We start from the raw sequence: 26,995 nt of genomic DNA, 5'->3' as shown, positions 1-26,995 counted from the left end.
CCCCAAACCTGCTGAGTAGGTATGACTATCATGCAATATACACCTTGCGAGGAATAAAAACCAACCTGCCCTTTCCCTCTTCAAACAGAGGACCTTTGGTACAAGTTAGAGACTATCTTTTCCTGGTTTGCAACTAATGCCAATAAAATTCTTCTTTCTACTATTTAGCCATCATGGTGTTCTTTTGCAGGATAGAAAAAGACCCTAAAGGCATTTCAAAGACAGTTGAGGCTGTCCCTCCTATCATATAGGTTGAGAGGCCTAGAAGGAAAAAACAGCTTCCAGGGAGGGGCCCGAGGCACCCTCCAAAGGCTTGCTACCCAGGTCTGTCTTGGGATTCTGCTCCCTAACTTATTCTGGCTCAGTGCTTCTCAGGTGATCCAGCTGTGGCTCAAGCAAACCCAGGTGCCGATCAACTTGCCCTTTAAGAGGATACAAGCCGCAAGCCTTGGCAGTGTCCCTGTGGTGCTAATCTGTGGGCTTGCAGAAGGTAAGGGCTATGAAGACTTGGCAGTCTCCATGCAGATTTCATATGAAGTTGATTAAAACCTGGGAGCAGAGGCAGAAACTTGTGGGGGCAGAGCCACTGCACCCCTGCTAAGAGCCCCCACTAGAGCTGTGCTGAGTAAAAATGCGGAGTTGGAGCTGCCACAGGGAGTTCCTACCAGGGTGATGCCTAGTGGAGTCATGGAAGCAGGACCACCGCCAGGACCCTAGAACTGTGGTGTCACCAGCAGCAGGCAACACCTACCTGGGAAAGCCTCCGAAACCTACAGGGGCAGCATTGTGTGGAGTACACAGCAAAGCCATAGGGGTGGGGCTGTCTGAGGCTGTGTACAGGAGGCTGCACATTTAATGAAGAACTATTCTCCAGCTTTAAGATTTAATGTCTGTCCTGCTGGGTTTTGGACTTGCTTGGGACACATTATACCTTTCTTTTTGCTTTTCCCCTTCTGGAACGAGAATGTCTGTCTTATGTCTATAGCACCAATGTATCTTGGAAGTAGATAACCTGTTTTGATTTCACAGGCTCATAGGTGAGTGTCTGCACTTTGGGCTTATTGAATTGGTGCTGGAATGAGTTAAAACGCTGGGGCTATAGAGATAGAATGAATGTATTTGTATGTCAGAACATGAGTTCTGAGGGGGACAGGACAGAATATTATGGTTTGAATATTTGTCCCTTCCATGAAAATCTCCAGTATGGCAGTATTGAGAGCAGGGGCCTTTAAGCAGTGACTGGATCACATGGGCTCTGCACTCATGTATGGACTAATCCATTCATGAATAGATTAATGGGTTAACAGACCAGCTTGTTATCATGGTGGTGGGAATGGTGGCTTTATGAGAAGGGGAAGAGAGAACTGAGCTAGCACATTGCCATGTTCAGTTCCTTGCTGTGGGATGTCCTGTGCCCGCCGAGACTGTGGGGAGTCCTCACCAGCAAGCATGCCCTAGGATCCATGACCTTGGGCTTCTCAGCCTCAGTGAATGCAAGAAATCAATTCCTTTTCTTTATAAGTTACCCAATTCAATGATATTCTGTTATAAGCCAAAGAAAATTAAGACAGGAAACCTCATAAAAAGCAGCTTTCTTCTCAGGTCTTTGAAAAATAGACATTAAAGTCAGTTGTAGGTAGAAAGGTCACCCTTTGTTATTTATAGAGGAATGGTAATTGTTCATACACATACACATTTATACTGGCCTCTCAATTATATACATAAATTTCCCATCCATTCTGTAAGTTATGAAAAATTGTGAATGTTATCTCTACTTGAGAGATGAGAAAGCAGATTAAGGATCAGAAAATGCCAAACCAAGGACTCAAGCAGGCTATTAATGTAGAGCTCAGGCTAATATGGAATACACGTGCAAAACAGAACACCTAATGAATGACCTTAGCCTGGTCGGACTAGAATCGGCACCCTTTCACGTCGCTCTGGGATAGGAGTTGCCTGTAATGTACATATTCTAATGAGTTGTCTTTTTTTTTTTTTTTTTTTTTTTTAGGAGACACTGCAAGGATGATGGTAAAGGTAAGGAGAAGCACAGCAAAGTCCAAGGCACAAGCCAGCTCCTCCTGAAATGCTCACAGCTTCTGGAAAGTAGGGCATGACCCCTGGGAGGCATGATGACTCAGTGCCATTAAATGGGGCAGGAAACCCTTGGGATGTGAGTCTGGGTCAGGGGAGTCCCCTTATAAAGGCCCCGAGAGAGAAGGCCAGAGCCGTTTGTAATCGCTGAGGATTTTCCTCAAGTGCAGCAATTTCTGCTTCCATAGCCTTATGGGAGAAGGGCAGAGGTTGGTGAGGATAAAGCCAGCTGCTGTCTTCACAGGTTCCTCCTTCCCAAACTCCTTAGACTAGAAAAGGAAGGCGGCACTGGGGCTACAGAACGCTAAAGGAAAGAGCTCAGAATTTTAAGTCAGACTGAGAAGTGTGAACAGAGCTGCAACTGGGCAAAAAAACAGGAAAGAGGTAACATAGTTGGCGTGAGTGGGAAGATGGGTAGGGGAACTCTCAGTTACTTCCCACAGCCAGGCCTGATCTTGGGTATCAGCTTCTTGCCCTCTGCCCCAATCCCATATTTCCTCCATCTTTGCCCTCCAGTAGAGAGAAGTCTTGATAGTCCCACCCACCTGTTTTGTGTATGAACCCCAGACACTTTCCCCACCACAGAGGATGCCTGCCTCCTTTCTATGCAAACACTGTGGGCCATCTCCAAGAACTCTTAGCTGATTATTCAGTTTGAATCCAGTCACTGCTTTTCCTAACCCTACAAGTGTCCCCATCCCACTTAAAGGGCTTCTACATTAGTCAAGAGGAAGATAATGTGGCCTGAACTAGACAGATGGCAGGGAAAGGTAAATACGTGTTTTTGAGGTTCTACCAGAAGCAATCTTGAAGCACCTTGATTATGTGACTATCCTTCCTTGTCTGGTTCTTAATTTTTCAAATGTATAATTCTGATATCCTTTTTAAGATAAAGGTATAGGCTACTGAATAGGTATCAGTAATAACTGAGTTCATTCAATGTATGGAGGCCTTTTTAAAGGAGTTTTGGGAGAGATAAACAGACAAGTCCTTTGAGCATGAACATCTTAGTTCTGAAAACAATGAACAGTCTGGACAAAACTTGCACTACAGAGCAGGTCTTAGATTCTGGATATTAGCAGAAGACGACTGGCTCCATTCACGCTCCTCCTCTGAGTCCTTCATTCTCAGAGGAGTTGATTTTGGATGAGCTTCAAAGGAAATAAGATTTATGGCCTTGGACATCCTGTCTTTTCCAGAAAAATTTAAGAGATGCCATTTTCTTTGTGTGAGGATGGGTGATCAGGTCAGAAGATCATCAGTGATGTTCAGAAGCTGCACAGAGCAATTCGAGGGGGATATGAAGACAAAGTAGAACATGCTTGGATTGTGGAAAATGCACGTTTACAAGGGGAGGTGTACAATAGCTGTTTTTTTTTTTTAATCCCACAGGTTATGTACCAACCACTGTTCATGGTACTGAAGATATGCTGGTTGAAGAAAAAATGTTCTTGTTGTCATAGTACTTTTTTGCTACCAAATCAAATTTTGTTCCTGGAAGAAATGCACAATTATTAGTACTTAAAATAGTATTTTCCATGAGGAAAATCTTAGTCTGATGCAGGTAACAGAGGTTTGTTGGGATGCTTAGAACTTCTATCCCAGATGCATTTTAAATTAGAAGATATCCAAACATTCTGAGCTTGGATTATATGAGGGGAGTAGTACTCTGAGAGTCAGAGAGGTGTCTTTCAGCTGTCTAGTCATCATGCTTCATTTGGTGAAATGTTCTACACTTACCATGTATGTTAGAGGCTGGGGTTACAGAAGGGAATAGGCACAGTCCCTTAACTTCAGTCCCTTCACTTTGTGATATGGTGGGTATTTATGGAAGAACAGATATTAGAGAATAAAATAAGAACTTTGTATACCTGTTAAGATTCTTTTGTAGAGATAGCTGATGTTAGATGCTGGTGGTTTGAACAAGAGTAGTGATGATGGAAAGGTAACAGGCAACTTGGAGATTTATCTGCAGGATGATCCAGTGGTACTTTGTGATGATTAAATATGGTGCAGGAAGAAGAGGGAAGAATCCAGGATGGCTTGATTCTAGGTTGAGCAACTGCTTGGACACGATGTTATGTTCTGAGATATGGGTGGCACAAGGAGAGAAGCAGTTATAATTTCTGCCTCAGACATGACAGATTTGACATATCTGTGAGGCCGATATGTGGGGATAGTCTAGTCTGGAGTTTACGGGAATGTAAAGTATATAAATTATATTTGACATTTCAGGATCTCTTTACAGTCTCAATGGTTAACAAGAATAAAGATGCAGTGTTCAAGCTCTTTTCAGGAGCAGTATTCCCTTTTCCTATTTCAAGTTTTCTACTACTACTAATTTTTCAACAGAAAAAAACATGTTATTTCTCCCTTCTTAGAAACATATACATACAAACACACAGACAGACAAACACAAGCTCTTGACTCTACTATTCCCTTTAGCCAGTGTCAGTGTCCTATTTACTTACTGGCCTTTACATCCAACCTCTTCAAAGGAATGAACCATGTTAACAGAATTCAATTCCTCATTCATCTATTCTAAGTCAGTCAAGTAACACTTTGCCTTCCTCTATTCTAGTAAAAATTGTTTTTATCAAGGCATTTGATCCTGTGATTCCAATAACAAGGCCAATTTGGTTTCCAAATTCTTCGACTCATCAATAGCACTTAGTATAATCTTAATAAATTAGTGACAATCTCATTAACAAAGTATATTCAATAGACTATCAAGATAGCACATCACCTTAAAAATCTTCCTGTTAATACTTGTTCACTATCAGAGTTATTTGCTGACTTCTCCAAGGGCCCCAACTCCTCTCCTACCCCATTCCTAATGTTGAGATTCAGTTCTAGGTTCTTTTCTCTATGAACACTTACTATCTGGGTGACGTTAATCTATTTTCTACATATATATCACCATCTTCATCTGAATTTCTGATAGAGATGTCACACTTACCTTGTTCAAAATTGAAGTCTTGACCTCCACCCTCCACACCTTCCCCATCATAGTTGGAAGCAACTCCTTTCTATTAGAGGTTTATGACAAAAATCAGGGTGTCATCTTTGACTCCCTGTTGTCTCACATCCTGTATCTAACCTGGAAAAGATACCACTGACATTATTTTTGAAATATGTTCCCAATCCTATTACTTCCCACCACATACACTGCTACCTTGATCATGAGCCAACGTTCTCCCTTCCCTGGATTCCTGCAATAGTCTCGACACTTTTCCCCAATTCTACCCTTCCCTCTTTGTGCTGCTCTCCATCATGGATGCCAGAGAAAACTTTAAAAGTATAAGTCTCTTCCTCTCTGCTAAAAGCAATGTCTTTGATTCTGAGAGAAATAAGGAACCTTTGCAAAGTCCCACAAAGGCCTGTGAGGCCCTGTGTGATCTGGCCCCACTGCTGTAACCTCTGATCCTCCTGCTCATTTGCTTCATCTTAGTTGGTTGCCTGCTGATCTTTGAATACCAGGTGTTTTTATGTCTTAGGGCATTTTATCTGACTGTTCCATTTTCTTAGTGTTCCTGTCCCCTGGGTGGCTCCTATATCCTACATCTATTATGGCCATCTCCTATCCTGTCATCTCCTCTTTTTGTTGTAGCCATTGCTGTGGGAACCATTTCAGTGCAGGTGTAGATTGATAGCACCTTACTCAGCTGCATCCCACCCTAGAATTTCTCTGCTTTATTGCATGTGCACTTCAGGGATCTCATTCAGTTATTCTGGGGCATGTATGGACCTGAAAATGCAAGGAAATCAACACTCCTTGGGTCATCCTTGACCTATCGGATATGGAAGCCAGTGGATAAAGGTTTCCCTTCTCTGTGTCTAGAGTGGACAATTCTTTTGATCATTCTCTATGGTTCTTCATGTGGAATTGGATATAGTGATGATATTATCCATCTCAGCAAGGCACCTTTGGATCCACATTCTCTTCTTTCCTGTTTCACTCCTTCATCCTATTCTTGTTCATTGTCTAATTTTTCTATATATACCACTTGCCTGGAATTACAGGTCCCGCTTTTTATAGAAACTAAGTATTTCGTCACCTCATTTAATATTTTAGAATTCCTTTTCCAATGAGGCCTGCAATGATCTATTTCAGATTTCAACCTCTCCTGCTCCCTGTCATGGAATTCCTATCCTCGTTACCCTTGATCTTTTTTTTTTTTTTTAAATCACAACAGTGAACCTTTGTATATTATGATATAATTTACTCATGATATCCTTTTATTATTTTTCTCCAACCTTTAGCAAAATTATTCTAAGGGATCTGTTTTGTTCATAATTTTTTTCTTAACTCATTCAGCAAAAATATTTACATTTTTATTTTACTAAATTTGCAAAATACATTTACTGAATTTTATTGTGAACATGCATTGAACAGAATTAAATCTTGCGACATGAAGTAATTCAGCATCTTGAGGTAGGGCTGAAGCAGCAGACTGAAAGGAGCAGCTCATTTGATGGGTAATATAAATATTATGGGAGCCAAGAGGAGAGAAGGAGTTTAAGAAGGGAGGTCAATTCAGAAAAAAGCTGCTGAAAGATCAACATGAATGAAGGCAAGTATGTGACCATGGCCTCATCATATGGAAGTCATTTCTGGCTGAAATTAGAGCTTTTTCAGGTAGGTTAAAATGTGCTAATACTACAGGAAATTTGTGGGAGTTGAATCTGAATATAAATATACCTAGGTATTTTAATGCAAGGAAGAGCTAAAATTTTAATAGAGAGGATATAAGATCATGGAGGACAGGATTATAAAGTGTTAATCGACATAAAAACTTTTTTCCCTCAAGCATCCATTTTCTGTGGAGGGAGAGAGCTAGATGACAAGGAGTTATAAACAAAAGACGTTTTGTGTATAATTCTAGTCCTTTCCCTACAACCCTGAGACAAAGGTAGGGCAATGTTATTACCCATTAACAGAGAAGAACCAGGGGCTTGAAATAAGCCATTTGTCACATCTTCTAGCTATGTGACCTTGCACAATCATGATTTTGGCCAAGGCTTCAGATTATAAATTTTTCCCATACTTTATGAAAAAAATGAATTTTAAATTTTGATATATAAAACATGTTGTGTTCCCTTTGGGCATTTAGGTAGAAGCAAAAATACATGATTTTTTAGAACATTAAATTTGGATAATGCTAGAACTCAAACCTGGCTGATCGACACTATTAACTGTGGTATCTTAGAAATATTTTCCCAACACTCAATTTTCTCATATTAAAAAAAGATCAATAACTTTTGGTTACTTTGCTTACTGACTGTGCTGTCAATATGCATTATCTAATTCTCATAAGAACTTCACTAAATAAATCCTAACAAGAAGAGTGCCTGGGTAAAAATTGGGCAATTTCATTGTTTAAGGCTTTTGACAGAAGAAAAAAAATGAGCAAGAGCAGCTAGATATTAAAAGTTGTTAAGCACAAAGGTTTTTTCTGTGTGTGTGGAAGCCAGATGCTAGTCTTTGTAAAGATGAAAGAGTTCTGTGATGAAAATGAAGGAAATGGGAGATGGGCAGAGGGAGAGCCACATGAATAGGAAAGTTAACATGGGTTTAGATGAAGGAAAACCAAAAGAGAAGGCTCTTCATCTCTTCAGTAAGCTGGAGGCATAGCTGTATTTTCAGAGTTTGTGTTAAAAGAACACCTGGAAGATATATTATAGAGCAGTGCCCTTTAATGGAGCTTTCTGCAAGGACAGAAATTGTCTTTACGTAAATCGTCCATTATAGTAGCCACTAGTCACATGAGGCTATTGAGCACTTAAATTCAGAAGCCATGAACAATTAACTTTTTTTGTGATTGAGGCATGCATTTTTAATGTTGTTTATTTTTGATTAATAGAAATAGCCACATTTGGGCAAGTGGCAATGCTATCAGATAGTATACTTCCAGAAAAGTTAAACAGATTATATGAATAACTGGGGGACCAGAATTGCAGGGTTCATGTTCATTTGACTTGTATAGGCACTTAAGCCAGAAAGTTCAACAGAAAATTTACTCATATGATTGGGAGTTTTGTTTGATTGGAATGTAGAATGGTAACAATGTATGACCTAAATGAATTGATTTAAACATAGTTTACTTCTTTGATCAAGATAATCCTGTCACCAAGAACACAGAAAACGATACCACTTCTCCATTCCTTTATGATAACTGTTTAGGGGTATCGGGTCTATTGATATATAAATATTTAGGTATCAGTAACAGTGAGATACCTGTTACTGAATGTGGGCAGGAACCATAGATTATGCTTCTGCATGTCTATGACAACTTCTGGTGCACTTTTTTAAGGACTAGGAATGGTAGCAGGAGCTTATCATAGCAGGTGATTGGACTCTAATCCTAGGTACTCCAGATATGCTTCCAGAAAGGTGAAGGAGCCTGTGAAGATCAACAAGAAAAATTCCCAGGAGCCATGTCAACCTCCAATACCACCTCAACACATCCAGCTGCCTTCTTGTTGATGGGGATTCCAGGCCTGGAGCACCTGCACATCTGGATCTCCATCCCTTTCTGCTCAGCATATACACTGGCCCTGCTTGGAAACTGCACCCTCCTTCTCATCATCCAGGTTGACGCAGCCCTCCATGAGCCCATGTACCTCTTTCTAGCCATGTTGGCAACAATTGACCTAGTTCTTTCTTCTACGACGCTGCCTAAAATGCTTGCCATATTCTGGTTCAGGGATCGGGAGATCAACTTCTTTGCCTGCCTGGTCCAGATGTTCTTCCTTCACTCCTTCTCCATCATGGAGTCAGCAGTGCTGCTGGCCATGGCCTTTGACCGCTATGTGGCCATCTGCAAGCCACTGCACTACACCACGGTCCTGACTGGGTCCCTCATCACCAAAATTGGCATGGCTGCTGTGGCCCGGGCTGTGACCCTGATGACTCCACTCCCCTTCCTGCTGAGAGGCTTCCACTACTGCCGAGGCCCAGTGATTGCCCACTGCTACTGTGAACACATGGCTGTGGTGAGGCTGGCGTGTGGGGACACTCGCTTCAACAGTATCTATGGCATTGCTGTGGCCATGTTGATTGGAGTGTTGGATCTATTCTTTATCATCCTATCTTACATCTTTATCCTTCAGACAGTTCTACAACTCTCCTCTCAGGAGGCCCGCTACAAGGCATTTGGGACATGTGTGTCTCACATAGGTGCCATCTTAGCCTTCTACACACCTGCAGTCATTTCTTCATTCATGCACCGTATGGCCCACCATGCTGCCCCTCATGTCCACATCCTCCTCGCCAATCTCTATCTTCTCTTCCCACCCATGATCAATCCCATCATCTATGGCGTTAAGACCAAGCAGATCCGTGAGAGAGTCTTAGGAGTATTTCTGAGAAAGGATGTATGAATAGAGCGAGGGGTAAGTGGAGAAAGAGTGGGGCACAGTGAATGCTGTAGCGGGCCAGGGCTGTGATGAGAAGTAGGTGGCTGCTAGACTCCATGTTTAGTTCTTTCCTTGTATTATGAAAAATATAAATGTTGTCCTGAAACTCAGAGCCAAGTCTGTTTAGAATTTGTGGGTCTTTTTGCTCTGATAGCCTCTGGGTTGAACCTGGTAACTGTGCTGTCTCCTCACAGAGCCCGACTCCTGTCAGTAACTTGACAGAGTCTTGACCCTCTGGCCTCCTGGGGACTTCACTGGAGGACACAAAGATGCTTCCATGTTCATTTGCTTAAGAGAAGGCTGTGAAAATCTGAATTTCTATGTGACTCATTGGAAATTTGACGAACTATCCACTCAGATTCCCGAGTGAGTACCCCTACTCCATCCAATGCAGGAATTCCCCTTTACTAACAGTTGATGCCCAGACTCTGCCTAAACACTAAGTGCTGGTGCACTTGCATCCTCCAGGTCTGTTTATTCCAAGTGAGACAACTCTGCTTGTTAGAAAGTTATTTCTTCAACTAAGCCAGTCTGTATTCTTTGACTTCTTTTTACCTCCTCATCCTCATGGCCAATCCATCTCATTAAATACTTTGGAAAAAAAACCATATCCTCTGACATTTTATATCACACAACTCTTTCTTAGTGCACAGATCTATCTTATGTTTTTGACAAGAATGTGAATTGCTCACTTATTTAATAATCTCGGGACACAGACTGTTAAGAAATAGATGCTGGACTTATGTTTATATCCTCAGACAGAGGATGGAATAATTCCAATGGTTTGTGTTCTCTAAACTCACCGTCCAAGGCCCAGCATAGAAGAAATATGAGAAGGCAAAGATGAGATGTGGGCATATTGACTTAGGTTTGTTCCGTTTCATGCAAACTTAGGTACTCAAGAATTCCCTTAATATTAATCCGGAGAACTGCACCTCTGATGCTCCCTCATACCCTATATCTTATGAGTTGAATTTTGTTCCCTTTTCCAATTTATATGTTGAAATTCTATCACCCACACTTCAGAATGTGACTGTATTTGGGGATAAAATCTTTAAAGTGGTAGTTAAAATGAGGTGATTAAAATGAGATAATGGGCCTTAATCCAATATGACTGGTGTCTTTGTAAGAGAAAATTTGTACACAGACACAGGCAGAGTGAAGACCATGTGAAGATACAGGAAGATGGCTGTGCACAAGCCAAGAAGAGAGGACTCAGTAGCAACCAAATCCGCTTGGTTATACTTGGACTTCTATCTTCCAGAACTGTGAAGAAATAAATTTGTTAGGCCACCCACTTTGTATTACCTCTTACAGAAGCCCTAGAAAACTACTTTTGGCACCAGCAAGTAGGGTGCTACTGTAACTAACATCTAAAAATGTGAAAGTTGTTTGGAAACTGAGTAATGGGTTGAAGCTGAAAAAATTTTGAGGTGCATGTTAAAAAAGGCTAAGATTTCTTTGAAGAAATTATAGGTAGAAATATGAATATTAAAGATGCTTCTAGTGAGGTCTCAGGAAGGAATAGATGGAAGAAACATGATCTGTGTTATCAAATGAAAAAGAATTGGACAAATTGTGTTCTAGTGCTTTGTGAAGAGCAGAACTTTTAAGTAATGAACTTGGATATTTAGCTGAGGAAATTTCTGAGCAAAATGCTGAAACTGAAATTGTGGCCTGGTATGTTCTTGTTGCTTATATGAAGATGAGAGAGGAGAGAGAGAAGTTGGAGAAGAATTTAAGTAAAAACGAATCAGGAATTAAAGATTTGAAAAATTCTCAGCAAATCCATGGTACAATAAATAAGTGTAATTTGGAAAGACTATCAAGGGTGTGGCTGAACAATCATTTTCTAAACAGATATATTAAATGAAATAAACCAGCACAGAATGACAAATATTTCATGGCCCCACTCATATATGGGAGCTAAAAAAGTTGATCTTATAGAAGTAGAGACTAGAATAGTGGTTACTAGAGGCTGGAAAGAGTAGCAGGGAGGAGAGTATAGGGAGGAGTTGGTTAATGGGGACAAAATTGCACTTAGGTAGGAGGAGTAAGTTCTAGTATTCTAAAGCATACTAGAATGACTATAGTTAATAATTTATTATAGATTTCAAACTAGCCAGAAGATTGGATTTTGAATGTTCAACACAATGAAATGATAAATATTTGCGGTGATAAATTATCTCAAATTGATTACCCTGATTTGATCATTACCAGTTGTATACAGGTATGGAAATATTGCATGTACCCCCTAAACTTTTACAATATGTGCCAATTAAATTTTTTTAAAAAAGGATTAGGCATGTGTTTATTGATCCAATCAGCCATCTCAGAAGCCAAGAATAGAGATGGGGCTATGCAGGAAAGACTCCTGGGAATCCCTTTTATCTGACAGTTTGAACTCCATGAATTGTATCAGAGACCAACATGTTTGAGAACTTTATTAGCAGCAGAAATGAACAGATAGGATAACAAGAAAGAATGCAGTTGGACTTCTGGGATTCTAGAGGACGGGCCAATAGAGCTATTTATCTGCAAACATGTATTATCCTTCAAGAAAAGGGAAAAAATACCCTGAGGTAGTTCAGAGGTTGGCAGGACTACCACTGCCACCTCATGCCCAAAATACAGACCCAGGAGGTTAGGTTGCCTCTTCCTTGGTTTCAGAGGGAAGGGCCAAGCCCATTGGTTTCAGAAGGCCAGGGTTCCTCTAATCCAGGACTGAGGATTTGGGGATGCTGCCCATTGAGTCAAAGAGGATTATTCTGAGCCTTAAATCAAGTCTAAAACCTAGCAGGGCAAAATTATACTTGTGATTCATGACACCTTTATTCTGATTTCTCCACTTTGTAATGGGAATGTCTACCCCGTGCCTGTTCTACCATTATATTTTGGTTGCAGGTAGCTTGTCTGGTTTCACAGGTTTATAGCTGGAGGGAAATTTTGCCTCAGGATGGATTCATACCTGAGTGTCACATATAAATGATTTAGATATTACCTTTAGATGAGATTTTGGATTTACAGTTAACCCCTGGAATAGGGTTAACACTTCGGGGATGCTTATATTTTGCACATAAGAAGGATGAGACTTTAGGGAGCCAGAAGGCAGGGTGTTATGAGCTGAATTGTGTCCCCCTCCTGGAAACTCATATATTGAAGTCCTAACCCCTAGTATCTCAGAATAATATGACTGCATTTGGAGATAAGGTATTCAAAGAGGTTAAGTTAAAATGAAATTATTCGGATGGGACCCAATCTAATACAACAGGTGTCCATACAAGAAAAGACACAAGGAGATGATGATAATGTCCAAGCCAAGGAGAGTGGCCTTAAAAGAAATTAACCATGCCACACCTTAACTTGAACATGTAGCTTCTAGAATTGAGAAAGTAAGTTTCTGTATTGAAACCAGTCTTTGCTACTTTGTTATTACAGCCTAGAAAATGAGTTTATTTTCATACATCATCTTCCACAAATGCATTCTTGTACTTCAGAGATTATTGATTAGGAAGTATCTCTATCTTTCTCTCTGTCTATATTATTTATCTTTGAAACAGAATCTCCAAGCATTCGTCAGGTGTGTCATAGAAGGTTGGAAGCTGTGCAGGAGACAAGGGTATAGCAAGAACCTACACTCTTGCTTCACCTTATATTCTATCTCTGCTTCTATAAATCCCTCTGACACAAAGACAAGTTCCCTATGTAGTCAGCACCTCTTAATTATTTCTTCTGAGAATAGTTGGGGCAGACGGGAAATTAAAAAATAACACTAAGTCGTAACCACATATAAACAAACATAGAAAATAGCATGAATTAAAGAAGTTATTTCCAACAAGAGAAATCTTATTCTCCTCTTGACCTACACAAGAAATAAAATCATTCTTCAGGTCATATCTATTCCTAGTGAAGAAATAATTTTGTTTCCAGCACAAGTCCAGTAGTATAAGGATCCCATAGACAGGTATTAATATAACATTAACACAACAGGCTTAGTCACAAATAGTAAAAGGAAAATTACCTTCTGTATTAGCTCATTTGGGTTTAGCACACAGTCAAAACATGAATAAGAAATATGAGTAGCTTACAGGCACATATGATTTTATTCCATACACAGAATGCAAGGTTAGGATACAGGAAACTTGATGCAGTCATCTGGGCCTAGATGCAATACTTCTAATCACTCAAAAACTAGGTCATCCCAACACCCCAAGTGAGGACCCAGAGCTACATGTCATCCTTAAAGTGGTCAATGCTTGAGTATAGGATCTCTTCTGCCTAGCAACACTCAATACCTTCCCACCTACGTGTTTCTCAGGCCAAGAAGTCTTGGTGTTATCCTTCTTTTTCTCACACACCCTATAGCTAATTTTTCAGGAATTACCACTGGCACTTAAATAAATATAAAATCTGGTATATCTGATTTCTCTCCATATTTATGATTAACACATTGATTTGAAAACACCATCTTCTCTCTGGATTCCTACCATAGCATTCTTGATCTTTTCTCCGCTTTCATCCTCCCTCATCATCTTGTGCTGTTCCCACTAAGAAGTCAGAAGCAAGCTTTTGGAAACATATCAAATAATCTCAATTCACTGCTCAACTGTGGCTTCTATTCTGAGAGGAACTATGAACTTTTGCAAAGTGAAATCCTTACATGGCTGATATGCTTCGGCTCTGTGTCCCCACCCAAATCTCATCTAATTGTGATCCCCACGTGTCAGAGGAAGAGCCTGGTGAGAGGTGATTGGATCATGGGGGAAGATTTCCCTCTTGATGTTCTGTTTAGAAGTGTGTGGCACCGTCCACTTTTTTCTGCTCCACTATGGTAAGACCTGCTTGCTTCCCCTTCACCTTTCACCACAATTATGTTTCCTGAGGCCTCCCAGCCATGTTTCTGTACAGCCTGCAGAAGTGCGAATCAAATCTCTTTTCTTCATAAATTACCCAGTCTCAGGTAGTTCTTCATAGCAGTGTGAGATTGGACTGATACAATGGCTTACCATGTTCTGTATGATCACATCACAGCTAACTGAAATAAAAAAAATGGTAGTAGCACCCAGATAGAGGTAGGGGACTACATTATATTTACAGTATCGACAATTAGACCGATATTAATAGATACTTGACTTCAAAAAAAAAAGTGAAGGCAGAATACAATTAATACACTAAAATGGATGAAAGAATCATCGCCCATTTAAAAGTGTATTCAAATTGAAACAGAATTTTAGACACAGGCCCAGGAGGTGAATCATCTTTCACAAAGACGATGAAAAGAAATTTAGAAATGAGCAAAAGTTGATGGAATGTGTCACTATAAAGCCTGTAATAAAAGTAAAAATAAAAGTAATTCAGGCAGAAAAAAATATGATCCAGATGAAAACATGAAAAAGTTGGAGGGAATGAGGAACACCAAAGCAAATATTCATATAAATATAAAAGAATCTACATTTTACAAAAGAAAAGGGAAGACAGGGTGGGGCGGGTGTAAATGAATTAAACACAGCCAAAGTGTTCCAACGTTCCAGTGGTTATCTCCAGCACAGTTTGAGCCATGGTCACTGCCCACTCCCGTACTCCATGTGCTTCTTATCCTTCTCGTATGCTGTCAGGATTACCCGTTCACTCAGAAGAGAATTGGGGGAAAAGAAAGGTGCTTTGTTCACAAAAACCCTGTCTGCTCTATGTGGCTTTTATCTGGCTTTGCCATATTAGGTTTTGGCGAGGTGCTTTTCATATAGGCTGTGTCCCTTTGGTCTGGCTGTATATGGTAACTTAGGCTGCAACTTTATTTTTTTGTCCTCAAGAGGTTAAACATGGAGTTTAATGTAATATGGTGAGATTAAACATGGAGTTTAATATGGCACAATTTTCCTAGGTATACATCCAAGAAAATGAAAAGATCAGTGTTCATACAAACATTTGTAGCAGCTTTATTTGTAGTGGCCAAAAAGTGGAAATAACTTAAATTTCCATTAACTGATGAATGGATAGACAAAATGTGGTATATCCATACAATGGATTATTTGGCAACAAAAAGGAATGAAGAACTGATAATGTTACAACATGAATCTTGAAAACATGCTAAGTGAAAGAATCTAGTTACTAAACACCACATATTGTATGACTCCACTTATATAAAATTTCCAAAACATGCAAATCTATAGTGACCCAAAGTAGACTGGTGATTACCTAGAGCTAAAAGGGATGAGGAACAGGATTAACTGCTGATTGGAATGGAGTTTCTTTAGGGGGTGACAAAATGTTTAAAAATTGAGTGCAGTGATGGTTGTACCACTTTGTCAATACACGAAAAACCGCTGAATTGTACACTTTAAGTGGATGAATTGTACATAAATTGTATCTCAAAAACATGTTATTTAAAAAAAGTTACTCCATTTACCAAGCACCTAACTTCCTGCAGGAAAATACTGGGAATGCAAATACCACTGGTGCCCACACCATACTCCCGTGGATCACTTTTATTCCACAAGTTAGACCAAGAAGTATAATTGCTAAAATCAAACAGTGGTAGTCTCTTAATACTTTAAACTTTTTTTAAAATTAATGAAAGTAAACCTAAGTTTTTCTTTCCTTTTTTTCTTGAAATAAAGAAGGGATCTTGCTATGTTGCCCAGGCTGGTCTCAAACTCCTGGCCTCAAGTGATCCTCCAACCTCAGCCTCCCAAAATGCTGGTATTACAGGTGTGAGCCACAGTGTGCAGCCAAATTTTTCCATCTTAAATTTCTTTCATAAATCTTCAGCTTCTAGTCTTATATAAGCCTTTTCATCTTTCGCAGAAGCTTATGGCAAGGTAGAAGTTCAAAGAAGAGGTCCAGTAGGCTTGATGGATTAATGAGATTCTTATTTCTCAGCAAGATCAAAGCTTTGCAAAGTGTCATTCAAAGATCTGGATCCAACATGGTATGATTGCAGGAGAGAAGATCTTTCACCTCTTGAGGAAAATTACTTAGATACTCTGGGGAGCAGTGACTAATCTGTAACAAAGCAAAGGCTCTTCTGTCTCTTTCTCTCCTATAATTCAGATGCATACATTTAGGATGTTCTATGCCATAAACATCACCAGCTCTGCCAGTTCTTTGCTGGGTTTATTTGGTTGCAATTTGAAAATCTCCGCATTGGACTTTTAGTGATTATACTGTTGGAGAAACTCTTCGATGTAGGCTGGCGGGTCTTGCTTGATCAAGATTCTGTAACTGTGGCAGGGTGCTGGGCAGCTCGTTGTTGTTTCTGCTGGACATTTTGGCTGCAGACTGGCTTTGCAGTGAGCAGTTTTAATAAAACTCAGATGGCTGGCAGCCGCCAGTCCCTACCAGTTGCAGCTTGGACTTGTCTAGGCTGCAACTTTAAATGTACTATGCAGGAATTCCACTTTATCCCAGCATCCCAAAAGATCAAACTTATCATGGAGAAGGGCCATAATAAGTCTACACCCCTGAGGGCCAAGAGTTACAGAAAAGGAAGTTAGTTCCAGGGTACCTCTGTGGGAAGAGAATGGGTATGACTGAGTTACAGTGTTTGAGATTGCTCTAAAAAATTATGGGGCATTAGAGTAGACAAAATCCATGGAGAACCCTAGTGAGAAGCATCTTTCTTCCCAGGTCCTTGAAAAATAGCACACATTAAGTCAGTTGTAGGTAGAAAGATCACCCTTTATCATTTATAGATGATTGGTAATTTCCTAATTATTAATAAGGAATCAGTCATAGTAGCCTCTTGTTTATCTACTTAGATCTTCCTATCCTTGCGAGTTAGAAAATATTGTAAAAGTTATCTCTGCCTTAGAGATAAGAAAAATAGATCAGGGATCAGAAAAGTGCCACATCAAGGTCAGAAGCTAGTTATTAATGCATATTTCAGGCCAATATGAAATATGAAAGCAAAATAAAATACCTAATGGATGACTTTGGCCTGGTTAGGCGGGACTCCCTGCCCTTTCAAGTCAATTCTGACAGGAGTTGCCTGCAGTGTACATGTTCTGATGAGGCTGGCTTTCTTAGGAAACACTGTAAGGATGATGGTAAAGGGTGAAGAGAGGCACAGCAAATACCAAGACACAAACCGGCTCCACCTGAAATGCTCACAGCCTCTGGCAAGTAGGGCAGGACCCCTGGTAGACACAACTCAGTGCCACTAGCTGCGGAGGCGGCATGGGCTGTAAGAAACAAGGATACAGTCCTTGGATCAGAGGAGTCCCCTTGCATCAACCCCGAGAGAGAGGAGTCCAGAGATGTCTCTGAGGACTCTGCTCAAGTGCAGCAATTTCTGCTTCCTCAGCCTTTTGGGAGAAGGGCAGGGGTTGGTGAGAGTCAAGCCAGCTGCTCCCATCCCAGCTGTTTCCTTCTAAGACTCCTCAGGCTGAAAGAGGAAGGCGGCACTGGTGCTGCATGAAGCTAATGAAAAGGGCCCAGGACTGTAAGTTGGACTGAGGACTGTGGATAGAGCTGCAACTCGGGGAAATAGGAAACAGGTGACTGAGTTGGGGTGAGCAGGAAGGTGGGAGTGAGCAGGAAGGTGGGGGCACTCTCAATTACTTCCCACAGTCAGTCCTGATCTTAGGCATCAGCTCTCTAACCCCTTTATTGCTTCTACTCTGGCCCTTCAATAGAGGGAACAGAAGTCTTAATAGTCCCACCCAACAAACTCCAGATACTTTCCCCATCACAGAGGATGTCTGCTTCCTTCCCATGCCAAACACTGTGGCCCATTTCCGAGAAGTCTTACCTGATTATTCCAGCATGAGTCCTGTCCCTTCTTACCTCCTGTCATTGCTTTTTCTAACCCCTGGAAGTGCCCCCATCCAAATTAAAGAGCTTCTGCATTAGTCAAGAGGAAGAAAATGGGGCCTCAACTAGAAAGATGTCAGGGAAAGGTAAGAAATACATATCTTTGAGGTTCTTCAACCAGAAGCGGTCTTGAAGCACTTTGATTATGTGATTATCCTTCCTTGCCTGGTTAATTTTTCAGATCTATCATTCTGATATCCTGTTAAGATAAAGGTGTAGGCAGCCAAATAGGTATCAGTATTAACTGAGTTGATTCAGTGATGGAGGCCCCTTTTAAGGAGTTTTGGGAGAGAAAGAAATAGAGGATGAATCCTTTTAGCATGGACATCTTAGTTCTGAAAACGATGAACAGTCAGGACAAAACTTGCACTACATAGCAGGTCTTAGATCCTGGATATCAGGAGAAGACTGGCTCCATTCATGCTCTTACTCCAGTCCTTCATTCTTAGAGGAGTTGATTTCAGAGGAACTTCAAAGGAAGTAAGATTTACAAACTGTTGGACACCCGGTCTTTTCAGGAAGAAATCAGAATAGATGCCTTTTTTTCTTGTGTGAAGATGGGTAGGCAGGTCACAGGGTGATTAGTGATGTTCAAAAGTTGAATGGAGGAATTCAGGGGGACATACATGGAGACTCAGATAAAGGAAAACGTGGGTTTTGTGGAAAATACATATTGAGATACGTAAATGTGCAGCAGGTGTGTGGGATTATTTCATAGCATTTTAGATGAGTTTCTTAGATACCAGGCATGTTTCTAGGTACTGATATGTAGTTGACAATAAAAATGTCCGTTGTCATAAGGTTTTGTTCCTGACAAAAACGCACAGACATTTTGAATATTTAAAATAGTATTTTCCATTAAGAAGAGAATTTTATTCTGGTGCAGGTAACAGTATTGTAATTGGGATGCTTAGAACTTCCATCCTGGATGCATTTTAAATAAGAAGATAACCAAACATTCTGAGCTTAAATCACACGAGGGGAGTAGTATTCTGAGAAAGATGTCTTCCAGTAGTCTAGTTGTATGTTTTATTTAGTGAAATATTCAACACCTTGTATGTGAGAGGCTGGGTTTACAGAAGGAAATAGGCAGAGTTTCTTAACTCCAGTCCCTTCACCTCATGGTGTGGTGGGTAATTGTTGAAGGATAAATATTGGAGAACAAAGTGGACTTTGTGTACCTGTTAGGATTCTTTTGTAGCAGTAGTTGCTGAGAGATGCTGTGGCTTGAGAACAAGGGTGATGGTGTTGGAAGGGTGGCACAGTGTTGGAAATACAATGGGCAACATGGAGATTTACTATGTAGGATGATCCAGTGGTACTTGCTGATGATTAAATATGATGCAGGAAGAAAAGGGAGGAATCCAGGATGACTTGATTCTAGGTTGAGCAACCAGTTGGGCAGGATGTTATGTTCTGAGATATGGGAAGAGAAGTAGTCATGATTTCTGCCTCAGGCATGATAGGTTTGACATATCTGTGAGGCAGATATGTAGGGATATCAAGTATGGAGTTGGATATTCTAGTCTGGAGCTTGCAGGGAATGTACAGTATGTAAATTTGTGTTTGTTTCAGGATAGTTTACATTCTCAATTGTTAACAAGTAGACAACCTAGAAAGATGCAATGTTCAAGGTCTTTTCAGGAGCAGTATATTTTCTTCTTCTGTATTTCAAGTTTTCCCCTACTACTCGATAACTTTCTTCAGCTAAAGAACAATGCTTCTGTTCTAAACACACACACTTGACTTTGCTTTCCATTTTAGCCAGTGCCCTATTTACTTGCTGCCCTTTGCTTCCAAATTCCTCAAAAACATAGCCATGTTAACAGACTTCAATTCCCCTTTTATCTAACTTAGTCAAGTCAGGCTTTGCCTTTCTTTATTCTTGCAAAATTGCTTTTATCAAGGTATGCAATTTTCTGTAATTCTAAACATAAGGTCAATTCTGTTTCCAAATTCTTTATCAGTAGCATTTTACATGGTAATAATCCCCTCATTAACAAATTATATTCTATGTACTAAGATAGTACATTATTTGGGAATGTTTGTATCTTAATAGTTTTCCACCGTCAGTGTCCCTTGCGAATGTCTCAACATGCTCCAACTCCTCTCCCATCTGTTCTTCATGTTGGGATTCAGTTCTAGGTTCTCTTTTCTCTATGAACATTTGCTAGCTGGGTGATCTCATCAGTTACATGGCTTTGGGATCTATTTTCTATACCTCTTACCATATCCACTTGATTTCTGATCTCAAACTATGTTCAAAATTGTAGCGTTGAGCTCCTCTTCTCACACTTCCCCAACTCAGTTGGGAGCAGCTCCTATCAGTTGTTTATGCCAAAAATCAGGGTGTCATCTTTGACTCACTGTTGTCACATTTCCTCTATCTAACCTGTCAAAAAATACTATTGACACATTTAAGAAATGTATCCCTACTCCTATTAATTCCCACTACAGACACTGCTACCTTGATCCTGAGCCAACATTCTTCTTTCCTGGATTCCTGCAAGTCTCCACTTTTCTCCAATTCTTCCCTTCTCTCTTTGTGCTATTCTCCATCATCAATGCCAGGGAAAACTTTGAAAGTGTATGTCAAATATACCTCCTCTCTGCTGAAAACAATGGTCCGACTCTGAGAGAAGTGAGGAACATGTGCAAAGTCTGACAACGGCCTGCGAGTCCCTGTGTGATCTAGCCCGACTGCTCTGACCCGATTCTCCTGCTCTTTCGCTTCATCCTAGCTGTGCCGGCTGCCTGATATTTGAATACCAGGTGTTATATCTTAGGGCATTTTCTCTGGCTGTTCCATTTTCTTAGAGTGTTCCTTTCCCCTTGGTGACTCCTATATTCTACATCTCTTATGGTCATCTCACATCCTGTCATCTCTCCTTTTTGTTGTAGCCATTGCTGTGAGAAGGATTTGAGTGCAGGTTTGATTGATAGTACCTTATTCAGCTGCATCCCACCCCAGAGTTTGTCTGCTTTATTGCATGGGCACTTCAGGGATCTCATTCAGTTATTCTGGGGCATGTATGGACCTGAAAATGCAAGGAAATCCACACTCCTTGGGTCATCCTTGACATATGGGTGTGGAAGCCAGTGAATAAAAGTTCCCCTCTTCTGTGTCTAGAGTAGACAATTCTTTGGTTCCTTCTCTATGGTTCTTCATGTGGAACTGGATACAGTGATGACCGCGTTATCCATCTCAGTAAGGCAGCTTTGGATCCATATTCTCTTTCCTGTTCCATTCCTTCTTCCTATTTTTTTTCATTGTATAATTTTTCTGTATATGCCACTGGCATGAAATTTTAGTTTCTGCTATTTAAAGAAGTGAAGCTATTTCCTCACCTCATTCAATTTTTCTCAAATTGATTGTCTAATGAGGTCTGTAACAAACTTTTTATTTCAAATTTCAACTTCCCCTGCTCCCCATCATAAAATGCTTATCATTGCCCTATTCCTTGGTTTTTAAATCACAACAATGAAACTTTGTATAATATGTAACTTAATCATGATGTCCTTTTATTATCCTTCTCCAATCTTTAGCAAACTTATTCTACTAAGGGAGCCATCTGTTTTGTTCATGGATTTTTTTCCTTAACCCATTCAGTTAAAATATTTAAATAGTTCTCATTTTATTTAGTTACTATATTTTCCAAATGACCTGGATATAAAATTTGAAAAGATCATGCTTCAGAACTGTAGAAATGTAATACAGGTAGGGCAGAGGCAGGAGAAGGAAGTGAGACATAATGGAGCTTGGAAATGTGAATATCATGGCACACAAGAGAAAAGTGAGTTTTAAGCAGGAGCATTGTCAATTCAGATAAAAGTTGCTCAGGGGTTCAGTTGCATGAAGGCAGGTAAGCGACAAGGGCACCACCATCATGGAGGTCATTGATTGTCACAATAAAAGGAATTTTTGATTTGTGATGGGAATAAAATCCAGATTCATTTGTTTCAAAGCCAATTATCCTTGATAGAGTTGAGGTTGTACATGTTTCCCTATAAAGAAAAGCAGAGGTTTGAATGAAGGGAGGAGGATTTAATGTCATGGTAGATTAATCAACAAATTTTTAAAACAGTAATAGTTCTACAGAAGAGAAATATAAATGACAAAGTTCTGTGCACTAAGAAATTATACAAAATGATTTTATGCATAATCACACTTAACTTCCCTATATTCCTCAGATAAAGGTAGTTCGGGTTGGTCAAGGTGGCTCATGCCTCTAATCCCAGCACTTTGGGAGGCTGAGGTGGGCAGATCACCTGAGATTGGGAGTTGGAGACCTGCTGACCAACATGGAGAAACCCTGTTTCTACTAAAAATACAAAATTAGCTGGGTACACTGGCACATGCCTGTAATCCCAGCTACTGGGGCGGCTGAGGCAGGAGAATTGCTTGGATCTGAGAGGTGGAGGTTGCAGTGAGCCAAGATTGCACCATTGCATTCAAGCCTGGGCAACAAGAGCAAAACTCCATCTCAAAAAAAAATAGTTTGGTGCTATTTCCCATTAACAGAGAAGGAAACTAGTACATAAATTATTTGTGCGAAGTCCACCACTAGAATATGTGGCAGTCATGATTTCAGCCAATAACTTTAGATTCTAAACGTTTCCCAAGTCTTATGGAAGGAAATTAGTTTTCAGTTTGGTTACATGTTGGGGTCTGACCCAGCAACAGATGAACAAATTCACTCAAACACAAATTTCCAGTGAAAGAGTGGGCTGAGGGTCCATGGACACTCAGACACTCCTGAGAGAGACAGCAGTCACAGCCCTCACCAGCTGGTACTCTAGGCATTTATTCAGTATAGATTTGGTAACAGAGGCTCTGAGTCAACACATTTATGGATAATGATTAAAGGCCAGTTCCGAAGCCCAAAGCAAACATCACCTGGGGGTGACAAATCTGGTTGCCCTCCCTCAGAGAGCCGTCTGGCCTGAAAAGATTAAAGGTTAGTTTTAGGACCACATCAGTAAAGAAGTTATTTAAACTCCCCGACATTCCCTACTTGTTTGCTTTTATCAACTAAAGGTAAAGGTGATGATTAGGTTGCCTTCAGCCAAAACTACTACTGAAACTATGCAAATCTCTCGGCCTTCCAAGAGGTTTGTGATTATATTCTATAATTTTACAATCTTTCCAACCATCCTGACTGATCTTCCAGTTATGTTGGATGCATGTTGCATATAGGGCATCTAGATGGGAACAATAAGCCTAGTTATTTAGGACATTGGAATTGGTAGAAAGGAGGACTCAAATATGGCTGATACTATTAGCTATGATATCTTAGAGCAATTACATTTCTAAATTTTTTTTTTGAAAAAGAGACCAAGTTTTAATTTTCAGTATTTAGTGTCCTGTGACTAGTGTTTAAAGTATATTACTTCATTTAATCCTCATAAGAACCTCATTAAGTGGGTCCTATATTTTATATATATATTTTACTTACATATTTTATACACATATATTATTTTTATTTATTTTTATTTATTTTTATTTATTTTTTGAGACGGAGTTTCTCTCTTGTTACCCAGGCTGGAGTGCAATGGCACGATCTCGGCTCACTGCAACCTCCGCCTCCTAGGTTTAGGCAATTCTCCTGCCTCAGCCTCCTGAGAGCTGGGATTACAGGCATGCACCACCATGCCCAGCTAATTTTTTTTTTTTTTTTAAGTAGAGACAGGGTTTCACCATGTTCACCAGGATGGTCTCGATCTCTTGACCTCGTGATCCACCCGCCTCGGCCTCCCAAAGTGCTGGGATTACAGGCGTGAGCCACTGTGCCTGGCACACATATATTTTATAACATTCTTGGTAAAAACTGGGTAACTCTAGTGTTTAAGGATCTGAAAAAAAGGAAAATGATCAGGATAAGATAAAAAGGTGAAAAATTATTAACAAGAAGGATATTTGTCATGGGAGTCAGAAGTCAGTCTTGCTAAAAATAAGAATTCTCCTGTGACAAAAAGAAGGAACTGGAAGACAGGTGGAGGGAGAGTCACATGCACAAAGGTTTATTTGACTTATATGCCCATCAACAAGTGGGTGAAGGATACAGACACCTCTCAAAAGATGACATTTATGCAGCCAACAGATATATGAAAAAAAACTCATCACTCGTCATTACAGAAATGCAAATCAAAACCACAATGAGATACCATTTCATGCCAGTGAGAATGGCGATCACTAACAAATCAGTAAACAGATGCTAGAGAGGATATGGAGAAATAGGAAAGCTTTTATACTGTTGGTGGGAGTGTAAATTCGTTCAACCATTGTGGAAGACAGTGCGGTGATTCCTCAAGAATCTAGAACTAGAAATACCATTTGACCAGCAATCCCATTACTGGGTAAATACCCAAAGGATTATAAATCATTCTACTATAAAGATACATGCACATGTATGTTTATTATGGCACTGTTCACAATAGCAAAGACTTGAAACGAACCCAAATACCCATAAGTGATAGGCTGGATAAAGCAAGTGTGGCACATAGACACCATGGAATACTATGCAGCCATAAAAAGGATGAGTTCACGTCCTTTGCAGGGACATGGATGAAGCTGGAAACCATCATTCTCAGTAAACTAACAAGAACAGAAAACCAACCACATGTTCTCATTCATAAATAGGAGTTGAACAATGAGAACACGGACACAGGGAGGGGAGCATCACACACCAGGTCCTGTCAGGGGGTGGGGTGCTAGGGGAGGGATAGCATTAGGAGAAATACATAATGTAGATCACAGGTTGACGGGTGCAGCAAGCCACCATGGCACAGGTATAACTATGCAATGAACCTGCACATTCTGCACATGTACCCCAGAACTTAAAATATTAAAAAAACAACAAAAACCATGGGTTTCAATGGAGAACCAAATAAGGACCTTTCATTTTCTCAGTATGTTTCCAGCATGGCTGTATGTACAGAAACCTATGGATATTTAGACGATGTGAAAGATATACTGTAGAGCAGTGGTCTTAAACAGAACTTTCTGCAATGATGGAAATATTCTTGGTAGTCACTAGTCATATGTGGCTATTGAGCACTTGAGAAGTGTTTTGCATGAATGTGATTTTATTAAATATAAATTTGTTTACATAGTAATATATGGCTAGTAGCAACCTTATCAAATACAGTAGTTTTAGGGAAAATATTCAGATTATGTGATTAATTTGGGCATTAGAAACTGAAGGGTTTATTTGACTTATACATGGACCCAATTCTAAAATTTCAGGAGAGAAAACTGGCTCTTCCATTTGGGAATTTAGCTTAACTGAAAGGTAGAATGGTACCAATGTATGTGCTAAAGAAATCAATTGATTTAAACATTTTCATTTCTTTTTTCAAGGTATTCATGACATCACCAAGAACACAGAAAACACTACATATATTCCATTCCTTTATGAAAGTTGTTTTGTGATATCAATTCTATGGATATTTAATACTCTATGTACTCAATGAAATTCAAATTTCTTTGAGGGTAGAAAATATGTATTGTGCTTCTCTATGTCTATGTAGGCTGCTTGGTTATTTTGTTTAAAGTCTAGCAATGGAAACAAGTGCTCATCTTTGTAAGTGGGATATCACAGGTTGAACTCTAATCATATGTACTGTAGAAAGTTATATGTAGAAGGTGAAGAAGCCCTGTAAAAACTGACAAGGAGAATTTTTAGGAGCCATGCTTCCCTCTAATATCACCTCAACACATCCAGCTGCATTTTTGTTGGTAGGAATTCCTGGTTTGGAGCACCTGCACATCTGGATCTCCATCCCCTTTTGCTTTGCCTATACTTTGGCTCTACTTGGAAACTGTACCCTTCTCTTTATTATCCGGGCTGACGCAGCCCTCCATGAGCCCATGTTCCTCTTTCTGGCCATGTTGGCAACAATTGACCTAGTTCTTTCTTCTGCGACGCTGCCTAAAATGCTTGCCATATTCTGGTTCAGGGATCGGGAGATCAACTTCTTTGCCTGCCTGGTCCAGATGTTCTTCCTTCACTCCTTCTCCATCATGGAGTCAGCAGTGCTGCTGGCCATGGCCTTTGACCGCTATGTGGCCATCTGCAAGCCACTGCACTACACCACGGTCCTGACTGGGTCCCTCATCACCAAAATTGTCATGGCTGCTGTGGCCCGGGCTGTGACCCTGATGACTCCACTCCCCTTCCTGCTGAGAGGCTTCCACTACTGCCGAGGCCCAGTGATTGCCCACTGCTACTGTGAACACATGGCTGTGGTGAGGCTGGCGTGTGGGGACACTCGCTTCAACAATATCTATGGCATTGCTGTGGCCATGTTTATTGTGGTGTTGGACCTGCTCTTTGTTATCCTGTCTTATGTTTTCATCCTTCGGGCAGTTCTCCAGCTCGCCTCTCAGGAGGCCCGCTACAAGGCATTTGGGACATGCGTGTCTCACATAGGTGCCCTCCTGTCCACCTACACTCCAGTAGTCATCTCCTCAGTCATGCACCGTGTAGCCCGCCGTGCTGCCCCTCATGTCCACATCCTCCTTGCTATTTTCTATCTCCTTTTTCCACCCATGGTCAATCCTATCATCTATGGAGTCAAGACCAAGCAGATTCGTGATCATGTGCTCAGTCTATTCCAGAGAAAGAACATGTAGATGGATAATTCTGTTAACCCACTTTCCCAGTAATGA

At 40.4% G+C, this 26,995-nt stretch overlaps 2 protein-coding genes across 2 annotated transcripts; both read left to right on the top strand.

Moving 5' to 3' along the window:
* The first annotated feature begins 3,256 nt into the window (after positions 1-3,256).
* LOC105720357 (olfactory receptor 52K2-like) lies at positions 3,257-11,804 on the top strand. The gene is made up of 2 exons (XM_012456825.3): positions 3,257-3,510; positions 8,464-11,804. Exons 1-2 carry the CDS (start codon positions 3,490-3,492, stop codon positions 9,475-9,477), a joined length of 1,035 nt encoding a protein of 344 aa, XP_012312248.1. The 5' UTR covers positions 3,257-3,489; the 3' UTR covers positions 9,478-11,804.
* A 6,593-nt stretch (positions 11,805-18,397) lies between these two features.
* On the top strand, positions 18,398-26,959 carry LOC105720161 (olfactory receptor 52K1). Its single transcript, XM_012456464.2, has 2 exons — positions 18,398-18,410; positions 26,067-26,959. The coding sequence occupies exons 1-2, from the start codon at positions 18,398-18,400 to the stop codon at positions 26,957-26,959; spliced, it is 906 nt and encodes a 301-aa protein (XP_012311887.2).
* Positions 26,960-26,995: the final 36 nt, after the last annotated feature.

Source organism: Aotus nancymaae, unplaced genomic scaffold (assembly GCF_030222135.1).
Source record: "Aotus nancymaae isolate 86718 unplaced genomic scaffold, 86718_ANA_hifiasm-v0.15.2.pri h1tg000059l, whole genome shotgun sequence".
Taxonomy (NCBI): domain Eukaryota; kingdom Metazoa; phylum Chordata; class Mammalia; order Primates; family Aotidae; genus Aotus; species Aotus nancymaae.
The sequence above is the reverse complement of the archived record's forward strand: the minus strand, read 5'-3'. Positions and strand labels throughout refer to the sequence as shown.